A 12,647-nucleotide genomic window follows, 5' to 3' on the forward strand; every position below is an offset into this window, starting at 1 on the left:
AGAGAGTACAATAAATGAATCCGACAGTACCGAGGCCAGCACTGTGCTTGGTCGTTCCGAGAAAATTATCCTGAAATCTGGTTGAAGAGATTAAAACCAAGAAGAACTGGCTGTGTCTCTCCTCTAAAGCTCTGTTCTCTTCTTTGTTTCTTTTTTTTTTTTTTTTTCTTTAAGACATTGTTTATTTCTCCATCCAAAATAAGTTTGTGGCATTGGTATGTAAAGTGTGACCTATGATTACAGGAGGTACCGCTATTTTTGTAGCAGCCATGGGGTGAAGCGTTGCATTCATTCCTCTTCTGGCTCCTTACAGTCCATTGCTGGAGCAGCTTTCTTCTAGCATATAAGCCGTGGTCTTGATCTAATTTCTTCTGTAGCACAAGCAGTGTGATCTCATGTGTCATTTCACTCCGTGGATGTCAAATGCATTGTTAATGCCACAGAGTCTCCAATCCGTTCTTTTTATGAGAATTGCTGTTGAAGCAAATGTTGGTTAATAAAGAGCACATTCCGTGTGCTACTGTTGTTATAATGTGTATTGTTAAAGGGTGATATTGCTCCATAATTCCCAGTGTTAACTCCCATCGGGTTGGTTAGTAGGAGACTGCTGAAGGTGAGCTGCTGGCTGTGGCATGGGATAAAATCCATCTCATGTTGCTCATGAGTGGATGACAATAGTGGCAAGTTCACAAGTCGTTGAAGACATTTGAGATCAATTCACAGGCATTTTCTCATGAGTATTTGAAATTCATGCTTGCAGGAAGGTCTTAAACTCCATGTGTACTTCAAAATAGATTCCTAGCAGCTGCAAAACCCTTCAGATGGGACAGTGGGGTGTACAGCAAATGTGTAAAGATGATTTATCCCTTGCAGAGCAGAGTCAGAAAGCTTGTCTCAGTGTTGCCTTGTGTGTGCATGCTGGTTCAGGCAAGCTACACTCAAGCTTCATAGCAAACATATGTATGCAGTTAGAACTAATTAAAATAGTTTTAGAGGGTTAAGCAAGAATTCACTTTAGACTATTCTCTGCCCAGTCCTGTCCCGTGCAGAAGTGACAGAAGGCCATGGGCACAGCTGTGGGTGGGTTCTTTTGCCTTTGAGTCATGCTTTTACTTTTTGCATCTCAGTGAACGCTGCAAAGATGAGCCATCATTTCAGTCGTAGAGCCCTTCTGATGGCTGAATGTATTAAAAAGCAAAGCTGTCAATGTCTGGAGGTGGCTGCAGTGCCCTGGAGGTGCTGCTATCTGTACTGAAGGATGTTCTCCATGCTGAGATTTTAATGGAAGGTGATGCCAGAAAGCCAACAAGTAACCCTTTTCTGGTTTCCAGAAATAAGGCAGTTAAGGAGCAGGTCTGAATCCCTGCTAATTCATTAATCCATTCTCATTAAAACCGTATGACTAAGCTGCTACAGGAGATCTGTGGAGATTTGTTTTCCTTCTCTTGAGGCATTTGCTTGAAAGTGAGATGACTTTTGGGAGGAGAAGTATTGAAGGAGAAGACTTCCTGGCACAAAATGACTGCACAGGGTTTAGGGAAAGGCTTTGTCCACTGGTACCTTTGTGCAGTCATGGAGACAGAAGGGAAAATCCTCCTTTCTCATTGCCGAGCCTTCCCCGTTCCTTCATTTTATGGAACTGCAGGAGGGTTTGTAGATTCCTGAATGGAGAAAACAAGAATAGTTGAGCAATAGTAGACACAGACATTATATAACATAAAAATACTTTATGTTGTTATTATCTGTTTTTCCCTCCCTTCTTTTCTGCCATCACGCTCTGTTTCATTTCCTTAAAGCTCTCCATTCCACTATGTCGAGTCTTCCGTGTCTCCAGGAGCAGCAAAACTCAGCCCATAGTGGAAACTCCCTCTTGAGTCTTTCATGGCATCAAGTTGTGGCCTCACAAGTTAGGTCCCCTTGGTGATGAAAAGTTGCATGGAGAGCAGAGATAAAGCCATTATTTCTGTAGTTAAAGAGGGCGAAAACTAAGGGAAGTTGGGCAAAATCAACCTTGGACACATCTTCAAAAGACACACTTGAATGTATGCAGTCATTGGCTTCATGAGCGCTACCAAGGAAAAGCTGTTAAATGGCATGGAAGAACTAAGGTCCTCTAACATGAATTTGTTAAAGTCCCCCTTGGTGGCTTTAGACTTGGTTTAAATAATGAATTGGAAGACAAATAAATGACTTAAGTATGAAATTTTGGCCAGATTACATTGGAAGGAGGTAAATGTGGCCTTGGAAATATTCTCTTCGCTTTCGAAGCCAACGTTTTTCAGTTGTCAGATGTCTTCATCCAAAATAAAGAAATATGCCACATAATGGCCGCGATTCTTCCCATTTGGGGTGGCTGTATGCTGGCAGTAGTGCGCCATACCAGATAATGCAAATAATCCGCTGCCGAATAATTAATGATGTGGCCAGGCATATTTTTTTGATGAATGCTTATGGAGCCTGGTGACAGGCGTGAAATTAGAAAATTCCTTCAGTGCCCTAAAATATAAATAGCTTTCGGAACTGAAAAGAGTTTCAGAGCTGAAGATTTTATTGTGTCGAGAGGAAAAACTTTTCCACCCCCATCCCCCCCTTTCTTCTCCGCGAGTTGTTTGTCCATTCACAAAACAAATACTCTGAAGCCCAGTACGGCTCATGGGAATAAATTTCAGGTCGAATTAGTACAGTTTCCTTGCTGTCAGGACGGTGGAATTAATGGTGTTTTGATGACACGAATTTTGAAGGGCGAACAAAGAGGCTGAAGGGAGGGAGACATGACTCCTTAGAAGCGCGGTCCTCCTCTCCCCCAGCCTCTCTTGTCTTCCCTGTCATCCGTCTGCCAATCTCCCTGTCCATGGTTAGTTAAAGGCGCTTTTTATCCTCTTTTCTTTCCCACAGAGTTTGCCAGATCCGGCCCAGTGCCTGGGTTCCAAGGGGACACGCTGCAGTTGGCCTTCATCGACTTGAGACAAGTAAGTCTTTGTGTTTTTGTTTTTTGTTTTTCTTTTAAGATGTGTGACTGAAGACCATCAGGTCTTAAGGAAAGGGAGAGGAGGGGAAACGGCGTTGGTGATTTACGCCAGAGACCTATATTCCCCCCCGGGCGCTCCCCCGCCTCCCCGCGCCCCAAACCACCTCCTCACTCCATGCTCCTGGAGATGGCGGAGGTGAAGGGGACTGGTGGGATGGGGAGAGGGAGAGCGAACCCTGACCCTGTCCGGCGGGGCCATTGTGCTCCTGTTGGCTTCTGTGGCCGTGGCAGAATGATACCGGCATGGCTGGCGTGGAGCAGGTGCTGCAAACAGAGAGGGCACTGATGCAGAGATTGCCTGCTCTGAGCATTTTTGTTTGCAGATAATGTCTGGAGAAGCGTTTGGCGAGCAATTTGCATTCCGTTTGGTGTGGGAAGAGTGTGCGTGGTGTGTCTGCCCTTGGTCCTGCTCCCCCTCCCTGGTCCTCTGTTGCAAGTGGCACATGAGTGTCACTTGGCCACGAGCGATCAAGTGGCTACTGGAGGAGATGGTTGCGATCCACCATTGGTGCCCACTTCTACAGAGGCCCAAAGAGCCAACTTGACCATAGCAGGTACCGAGACATTTGTAGGGCTTGGCAAGCCAGTTTGGGGAAAGGAGCCATCGCAGTGAGTTATTTGTTGGGGCTGGAAATGGGCATTATGGATCCACTAGGCCGGGGGGGAAAAAGTGAGGTGGTCCTGTCATCTCTTGGCACTGAAGATGGATGGGTTGGATAGAAAGTCTGAATGAAGTAAGACTCAATGACTGATGCTTCTCTCCTATTAAAACAATCTTTTTTTGTCTGTTAAGCCCCCCTGGCTTTGTTCTTCCTGCCATCATGATGCAGTGCCTCTTGTTTTCAGAGTTGACGTAGTTTGCATTCTGAAAACTTTCGGGTGCCGAGGGTATTTCTTAAATCTGCATAATCTCTTGTATCGATGATCTCCTCACCACTGTGACTCTGAGCCACGCTGGAGCCGCTTTTAACCCGTAAGGGTTTGAGAGCTTCTCTGAATCCAATTGAGGTGCAGAGCCATCCATCACCCAATGACACTTTTGCAAGGCAGCGATAACTTTAATAGCGTCGGGGTACTGTGTGGGTGCCCTTCGTACTCGAGCCTGTGAGTAAGTACCAAATTTGTTTGCAGAACGTTCGAAATAGCTCTGCAGAAAAGGTGCGTGTTATCACGGCCGCGTGTTGACACTTTTATCTTCATTAGCTTCTTGGCACTTTATTGACTGCAATACGCAATGCGCTTGCAACCTCCCGGATATAAGGAAATGTGGAGGCTTTGGTTCTTTTCCAAGCACAAAGACATGAATGTGGGGATTCTGAAGAGGAAAGCTGTGGCTTTCTGAAGAATGAGACGCCGTAAAAGTTCTCTGTGAGGTTGAGCTGCTCTGAGCCAGTGCATTAGCAGCAGGCTGGGATATGCTAAATGTTTGTACGGCTCATAAGTGCAGAACGCAGCCAAATGAATTCAGCTCAAGCAAGGGAGAGGCTGCACAGTAGCCCTCTACCATTCTTCTTCCTCTGTCAAATGTTCTCCTTTGTAAAGAACGTTTTCTTCTTTGTTTAGGAAGGCAGTCCCACCTTTTTCTCACATTTGAAAATTATAGCTTTTCTGAATGTTGCAAGGAGCAAGGGAGGAGCTCCGGCCTGCTGAGTGCCAGGTGAGAACAGGCTGTCCTAGATGTTCTACTGGATAACAGCAGTGCTCGTTGGTGCCAAGGTCTGTAGCATTAATGGACAACCTCATTGCTCCAAGTAGAGCAGAGTCCACTTACCGCTGCTTTACTGAGTTTAACCACCACAGGAGGGTATGAGATGGTTCCCAGCTGCCTTCACCATACTTCTGCCCTGACCCCATGGCACATAACGTGTCACCAAGCTTTGGGTATCTGCGTGAAGCTCCATCCACTGCTCCAGGACTGTCAGAGGTCCCACACTTCCACCACCATGGAACATCTAATTGGGTCACGTCTCCAGCTGGGAGATGGGAGCTGGCGGGTGAGCAGGTGGATGGAGGTGCAGCAAAGAGAGGTTTTTACGTTTTTATTTGCTTTGCTTTTAATTTGTTCTCTTTAGGCATGGCATTCTTTCTCTTTGGTGCCACTGAGTGTTAGCACAGTGTTGACATAGAAAAATGACAGCCTTGCCCATGGCAGGGGGTTGAAACCAGATGGTCTTTAAGGTCCCTTGCAACCCAAACCATTCTATGATTGTCATCCTACAAAGACGTTCCCACCTAAAACTGGTTGTGTTTCTGGCTGAAGGAACTCCTGCATAGCTGGTGAAGGGGTGTTTCCAGCCCGAAATCCATACAAGCTTTTGAAAAGGTTAAAAATAATTTCAGGTTTGTGTTCTAGGTAAATCTATACCCACCTTGGAGCAATCCTGTCAATTAGCATGGTTCTGCATGAGCAAGGTAGCTTTACTGTGTAGGTAACTAAAATATCTGGGAAGAACACACACACAGTAAGACAATTAAAGAGATTCCTCCCTTCTTTCCCACTATATCTCAGTATTACTAACCTTGAGCTACTAAAAAGTAATTCTAGATACAAGAAAAAATTCAAGTATCTTGAGATTGAGTTGCTTTAAAAGGAAAATTATTTACTAGCACAATAAAATGTAAAATGGGAGAAGAATGCAGTGATTGGATTTGATTCTCAAATACAGATCCCTGCAATGGAAAGCAAAGCTATTAAATCTTTCAGAAGTGACTTAGGCACTTGGATCCCAATACCACAGCATGCCCAAGTGCCACTGATGAGCTCCATGGTACTCCACATCAGCCCAAGCCTGCACATGCAATGAGTTCCCTGCTCTCACCGCAGCTTCTGGCCAGCTGGAAGTGTTTTAGCTTTTCATTTCCATGGGTTTATTATAAGCAAGTTGGTTGAAGAGGAAGGTTTTATATTTGTCTGTGAAGTCGCTGCAATCCCCAGCCATGCTGATCTCTCCTAGAAGCCAGATCGACACTTGTGGCCGCCCGCCAAGGAAAATCTGTCTCCAGCGCTCGAAGAATTTCACTCTGGGCTCTGGCGAGAGAACGTCTTAGCTGGATTAGAGCTCCTTTCTCGAGGCCTCTCCTTCTGTCCAGCGGGTTGTAAATCTGTGTGTTGAATATCCACTGGAACTGCAAACTTTCTGCATCAAGGGCGATTTGGAGCCCTTCTCCCAGAGACACACATGTGAGGGATGAGGACTGGGAGGTTCGGCTCTTCCGCTCCATCATTTTTGTTTCTCTTCTTTGGTTGCAGCAGGATGGTGCTTATGAATTTGAGCATCAGCTTTACAAACCCCAGCAGTGAGGTAAGACAGGCAAACATTGGTTTGGGTGTGTAACAGCTGTTCTGCTCACCGCTTGTCAAATAGCAAACATTTTATGTGCTCTTTTTACTGTGTTTGAAAGCCAGTTGTGGTTACTGTGGGTTTGCGTTGGATGTCGGCCAGCTGCGTAATGAGAGGTCTCCCTCCGATGCATTAATTTTTCCCTATTACCTCTGATAGAGATGCTTGATAGAAGAGTGTCCCCCTCAAGAACACAATTCCCTTCTGTCCCCGTTACGTGCCCCATTCATCTTCCCCTCATACAAATTTTCTATCTTTTCTGCATTGTTCACATATTTCTTGGAGGTTTTTTTTCTATTTAGGAGATGTAGTATAAAAGTTTAGGCAGGAGTGTTCAACCTTACAAAATGTGTGCTTTGTTTCTATCTAAATTTCTCCCACTGAACCATCTTGGCTGTATTTGGTTAGCGGGCTTCAAAGGTACAACGACCCTACAGGTTTTTGGGAAGATATGAGCCAAGATATTGGAGAAAAGCTGGAATGTGAGCTCATCCTTTAGACTTCAGAGATTCATAGCTCAGGTTTGAGGGAGACCAAGGGGAAGTCTGGACTTCTTGATTCAAAGTGTTTCTAAAGAATTGCCCACTCTGTTGCAAGGATGCAGTGGTGAAGGTTACATTGAGAGAGATGGTAATGCTGGTATTTGGGATATCCAGCTTAGCTTCAACCATCAGATGCTAAATGGAGTTCCCAAGACTCCATTTGATGTGGTTGTTGGCTGCTTCAAAGGGATGGGGACTTGTGGCCTCAGTATCCAGTTCCAAGGATGGTGGCTGAGGGGAAGCCCTTGTAAACTTGGTGTGAAGGGCCAAGACCTAATGGGTATGTATGCCTTGAGATGACCCAACAAGGCGGTGGCCACCTCTCCGCTCTAAGACAACTCAATGGCAGGAAGATGGAGCCAACCCCTCCAAGAGTTTCGAGGCAGCACCCAGCCCGGCGTGCAGGTTTGTTCCCACCAGGCAGGAAGCTGTGGGTTGTTGCTTTTTTTTTAAACTTGTTTTTATACTTTGCAATTAAAGGCTTCCCTGCCCTGTAAAGATAACTGAGGAGCAGTGCGAAAACAAGACGTTGGATGAACCCTGGAGCCAAGGTTCCCGTGCCTGCTGAGATAGGGACTGCCAGTCCTATGAGTGTGCAGCGGCGTGGAGGGGTTCGTTAGGTGTCAAACTGGTTTGGTTTATTTTTCTCCACTTGTTTTGCCAGGAGATGCAAGAGAAGTTGAAAATCGTATTATAGGGAGGATCAATTAAGTTAAATATCTCAGCGAGATGTCTGTGCTCCGCATGTACTTGCTTGTGTCTTTGAAGCACAGGTTTCTGTCATAGGAGGAGTTGCAGACAGAGGAGCTGAGCTTTAATCATTGGATGCAGTAAGGCAGAGATGAAAAGGTGACTCACTGGTTTCATCTCATCTACTTCCTTGACAATTGCTTTTTTCCACCTCCAAGTTGTTCTGCAGGCAGCCGTGCCCACCGCCTCGCCCGAGCGTCGACTGGTTCACCAACACGCACTGCATGGCTCTGGGCAGGTGTATCTCCATCACTGTACACTGGTTTTTGAGAAGCACTCTTCTACATTTTGATTTCTGGTCGTCTTCAGCATCCTTTGCAACTTTTACCAGCCCTTAAGTGGGAGAAAAGGTCTGTGCTGGCTGTTGAGGGCAGTCCCACGCGTGCCCTTCTGAGTGATGTCAAGCAAAACTTGGGATTCTATTAATCTTTCATTGCAAATGTCATCTTGTTCTTGTGCAGTGAGGAAACGGGCTGTGAAGACACATGTTCCAGTTGCAACCTTCATTCTTAATTACTTGGCAGTGATGGGTTTGAGCTGGTTTTATCGTTACCCTTAAATACAGGTTTTTGCTGTTAAGATTGTATCTTTGGGCTGTTAATTACTTTTGCTGCTCCTCTCCGAATTCCCTCCACTGATCAGTATCTTTTGGATAACGCATCAGCCATTATTAATCATTATGGCAGTGCCTACAGGCCAACTAAGATCTGCCTGTTTTGCTGGGTCTTGTGCAAACATGAAGAGCTGAAGAGTCTAAACAAATGGTGGAGCCCAGAAGGGGCAAGCTGGATGCATCTGACGTGAAGCCGAGCGCATTATTGCCAATGAAGTGGTATTTTGTTGAATAAAACCCATGAATGAGATAATTGCTTTTCTAGGCATCCAGAAGCTGTGGCTGCACTGATTTCTCAGAAGCGGAGATATCATCTCCTTCACCCCCTGTCACGCCTCTCCATTCACACAGACCCAAATTAGGCTGGTTTTTCTAAATGCCCAATTGCCTGGGGAGACCAATTTCAAAGCTGTAGTCTGGTGTTAATTCATGCTGGACCTCAGTGCTGCTCCAGCATCATGCTGAGTTTCCTCTCAAGAGCTATCTATGTGGGGTAATACACGCAGGGGATTTGGAGCTTCATGATCCTTGAGGTCCCTCCCAGCCCAAGCCATTCTGTGATTCTGCGATAGTTCGTGTTTCACCTGCAAGCAAGGTGTGACCAGGGCCTGAGCTTCAGCCCCTGAGTTCACCTCAGTACATGGGGCCTCCTCCTGTGTCACCACTTGTCCTCTAAATCAAATCCTGTTTCTACAAGTCAAGGGAACCCAATTGGTTGCCAACCCCAGTGGACAGCATCACTGGGATGCAAGATGCTGTCTCTTACCTGATAACCATCTGAACCTTGGTTAAAATCTCTCTTGGAACCATTGTGGCACATCTAAGAAGGAAAAGGAATGGTTTGTGAGATGTGTTGCTACCTCCTAAAGCTCAAACTTTAGGTTTTTGCAGCCCTGGTCATCCTCAGTGCATCAGAATGGTGCTCTGTGTTGGAGACCCATGGCAGACATCTCAAGGCCAGGCAGGATGGGGCTCTGGGCAACCTGACCTGGTGCATTATTTAGTGGTTGGCAACCAGCCTGTGGCATTGGTTGGGTTGGAACTAGATGATCTTTGAGGTCTCTTCCAACCCAAGCTGTTCTATGATTCTATAACTCTATGATTCTAGGAACAGAGGCATTTTTTTTCTGCACTCCGGTGCGTCTTTGTGTGAATGACCACAGAGATGTGCTCAGACACGGATTGTTGGGCAGGCATTGCCCAGGGAGCCATGCTGAAATCCCCCAGACAGTGGCTAACCCATTGCAAGAGGACCAGGAAGGGCATTCCAGGGGCTTGGCCAAACCACTGTTTTTCTGGCTTGTTAAGCTCAGGGTATGGTTTTCTTTAATGCCTGTAAACCAACAGTATTTGAAAAGGGCACATTAAGTAATTTATTTATTTTTGAATCAGTGTTAAATGCCTGACTCACAAAAGAAGGATGGTTCAAAGTTTGTGCTGAAAATCCAGGCTGCTGCTCGCTGTGCACTGCAGAAAGGGAATGGGGAAAGGGAAAGACACACAAAGGCATGATCTCAGGGTGGATTTAGAGCCTTAACTCTGATTTTTCTTGCTTTGGTGAGTTTCAGCTAGTCTTAGAGGTACTTTAAACATACCCTTTTGTAGTTCAATTACATTGAAATCACCCGGATCCCAGTCCATTCAGCTGCTCCAGCTCCATCAGAAGCCATCACTCTTGATCCAGAAAGGTTGTATTGGCGTGCTGAGGAGTTAAGGAGCCTGGGTGCTCCCCAGAGCCTTCAGACATAAAATCAAGAGTGCAAACACATTCTGTTAGCACTTCTTGTGTGCAGAGAACACTGCCTGCTTTTCTTTCAGTAGGGTATAGCAATGGAAATATATGGTAGCAAACAGTGCAGCCCCTCAGATGGGAGTCCACGAAGAACCTCAGCCAAAAGGGGCTTTGCAGCAGATTGGGAACTCGTTGCAGTTGGGTTTTATTCCTGTAAGACTCCACTGTAGGTCCTGCCTGCTCCTGGGTACCCCCAGCCCCCTCTGCCCATGGACCCTGCCCTTCAGCAGGTTGCTGTTGCTTCAGGCATGTGCTCCAGGCCATAAGCAGCAGGAGCTGTGGCAGGAGGACCTGCTCCCTGCTGTGCCCTCTCATTTGCAGGAGGCTGAGACATCCGAGCAGGGAAATGGATACCGATGCATTATAGGGCCTGCTTTCACCTTTAACCTGCTAGCTGAGGTAAGGGTGATGGGGAACAGAGAGGGCCAGAGGTGGCTGCCCTTAACCCCGAGATCCCCAGCAGTGAAACCGAACCCACTTGGACGATCCCAAGTGTAGCTCTCAGGCTGGGAAGGAAGAGCTTCGCTGCCTGATTGGAAATGCCATCCATAAAGAAGCCTTTATGAGCTGCCTTTCCTGACATCCTAGCTTCACCTTGTGTGGTGGGGGACTTTGGGTTTTGTCTTTCATTTATGAGCAGTCCCATTGCTGTTGTGAAAGCGAAGAGCGTGTCGCTTGGCCCGGGCCTGCCTGGGTAGTTAAGCACTCCGAAGCCATAGGGATACAATATCCCACTGCATCCCTGTAACTCTTCTCCCCAGGGTGTCCCAGGTGCAGCTGGGTCACTGGGTGGTGGTTTCAGAGCCACGAAATGGGAGCCTGTTTGGGGGAGGGGGACAGGTGGGATATTAAGAAAGGGTTCTTCTCATTGGAACAGGCTGCCCAGTGAGGTGGTGGAGTCACCATCCCTGGAGGTGTCCAAGAACCATGGAGATGTGGCACTGAGGGACATGGTCAATAGGCATGGTGGGATGGGTTGGGACTGGACTTGGGGATCTTAGAGCTCTTTTCCAGCCTTAATGATTCTATGATTCTACGCAAGGATGGGATGACCCAAAGTGAAGGCAGTTTGGCCAAGAAGAATCCAGAGCCAAGCAATGTGAACTGTCCAGTGGACTTTCTGCTCCCGTCTCTCACGTCTTCCCAACATGACCATATATCAGGTTGGACATTAGGAAAAAGATCCTTCTCCAAAAGAGTGGTCAGGCACTGGAATGGGCTGCCCAACTGTGGTGAGGGAGTCACCATCCTTGGAGGTGTCCAGGAACTGTGGAGATGTGACACTGAGGGACACGGTCAGTGGGCACGGTGGGGTGGATTGGTGTTGGACTTGAGGATCCCAGAGATCTTATCCAGCCTGAACGATTCTGTGATTCTGTGATATTGTGTGACTCAAGCAATCAGCTCTCATGCAGATCAAAAAGCCACCAATGGTGTGATGAACATTTAGGGGAGGTTTACAGGGCAAGACCTCTGGTGCTTTTGTCCATCATGGCAGTTGTAGAGAAGCCTTCAGTACCCCTTACTGTCCAGGAATGAGGTATTAATTGCCTTAAACAAGCTATCTCAGAGCAGGCTGCTGTCAGACTCTCCCATTGATTTTCCCATTTGATTTAAGGAGTGCATGTGTTTGCTAGCACATATCTCATGCTGCACACATGGATTAGGAGGCTAATAAGTGAGATACAGTCTGTGGGGAAAGGCAGGTGGCTGATGTGTAAGGGCCCAGTGGCTGAGAGAACTTGTCCTGTGTATCAGCCTTTGGCAGTTGTCATTTTTATTGATGAATTGACAGCAAGGTGGCACTATATAGCAAGGAACATTGCAGTGTGATTTATTTCTCTATTAATAAATTCCCCCCCCCATCCCATGATAAAAATAATAGTTTACATTCCTATCGTATCTATTGATTCCAGGTCACATCTGTTTTTAAATATAACACAAGAGTTGTGGCTGTTAGATGGGTTATTTAGCAGATTAACTCATATTAGGAGAGTTGATTTGGTGGTAGTGGGAAGTTTTGTGCTCTTGCTCTGAATTGGTACCTCAATGCTTAAGTGCAGTTTACCTTTAGAATAGGTAGGGAGTGATGCAGGCATCCAACTGTGGATGCCTAACGTTGTCTTAGAAGCCAAAAGGTGTCCCAGACATCCACAAGATGCAAGTAGACAGGACATGGGCACACAAGAGGCTTGTGCCTTGCTGGGGTGGAAGGTGATGGATGCCCTCAGGTGCCTGAAATGACATCAGATGCCTCTGTTTAGGAAGTGAGCTGCCCTATAGTGTGACTGGAGGTCGGTTTGTTGCATCTATGTCAACATCAGTTGTAGTGTTGAGATCAAGGTTGGAAGTGATGACTCTGATACTTGGGGAGGAAATGGAAGGGGAAATGGGTTTTGTTCTAGCCCATGGCTGGTTGTGTTCCAGCATTAAAAAGACACATGAGCAAAGCAGAAATACCCAAATCTGACTTCTTAGCTTTGCATTCCTGCCTATGAGTAAAATGAGAACTTGGTCTTGGAAACAACAAACTTCACTGAAGCATCAGAGACTTAACAAGCATCAGAACACCAGTGTGCAA

At 46.5% G+C, this 12,647-nt stretch overlaps 1 protein-coding gene across 10 annotated transcripts in view; it reads left to right on the plus strand.

Moving 5' to 3' along the window:
• Positions 1–12,647, plus strand: part of EXOC6B (exocyst complex component 6B) — a 243,507-nt gene that overhangs the window by 176,373 nt on the left and 54,487 nt on the right. For all 10 annotated transcript variants that reach the window (XM_004936290.5, XM_015286064.4, XM_025149797.3 and 7 more), the window contains one exon: positions 2,896–2,969. In XM_004936290.5, coding sequence (XP_004936347.2) covers positions 2,896–2,969 — 74 coding nt within the window. The remainder of the gene's footprint in view (positions 1–2,895; positions 2,970–12,647) is intronic.

This window comes from Gallus gallus, chromosome 4, assembly GCF_016699485.2.
Source record: "Gallus gallus isolate bGalGal1 chromosome 4, bGalGal1.mat.broiler.GRCg7b, whole genome shotgun sequence".
NCBI classification, from domain to species: domain Eukaryota; kingdom Metazoa; phylum Chordata; class Aves; order Galliformes; family Phasianidae; genus Gallus; species Gallus gallus.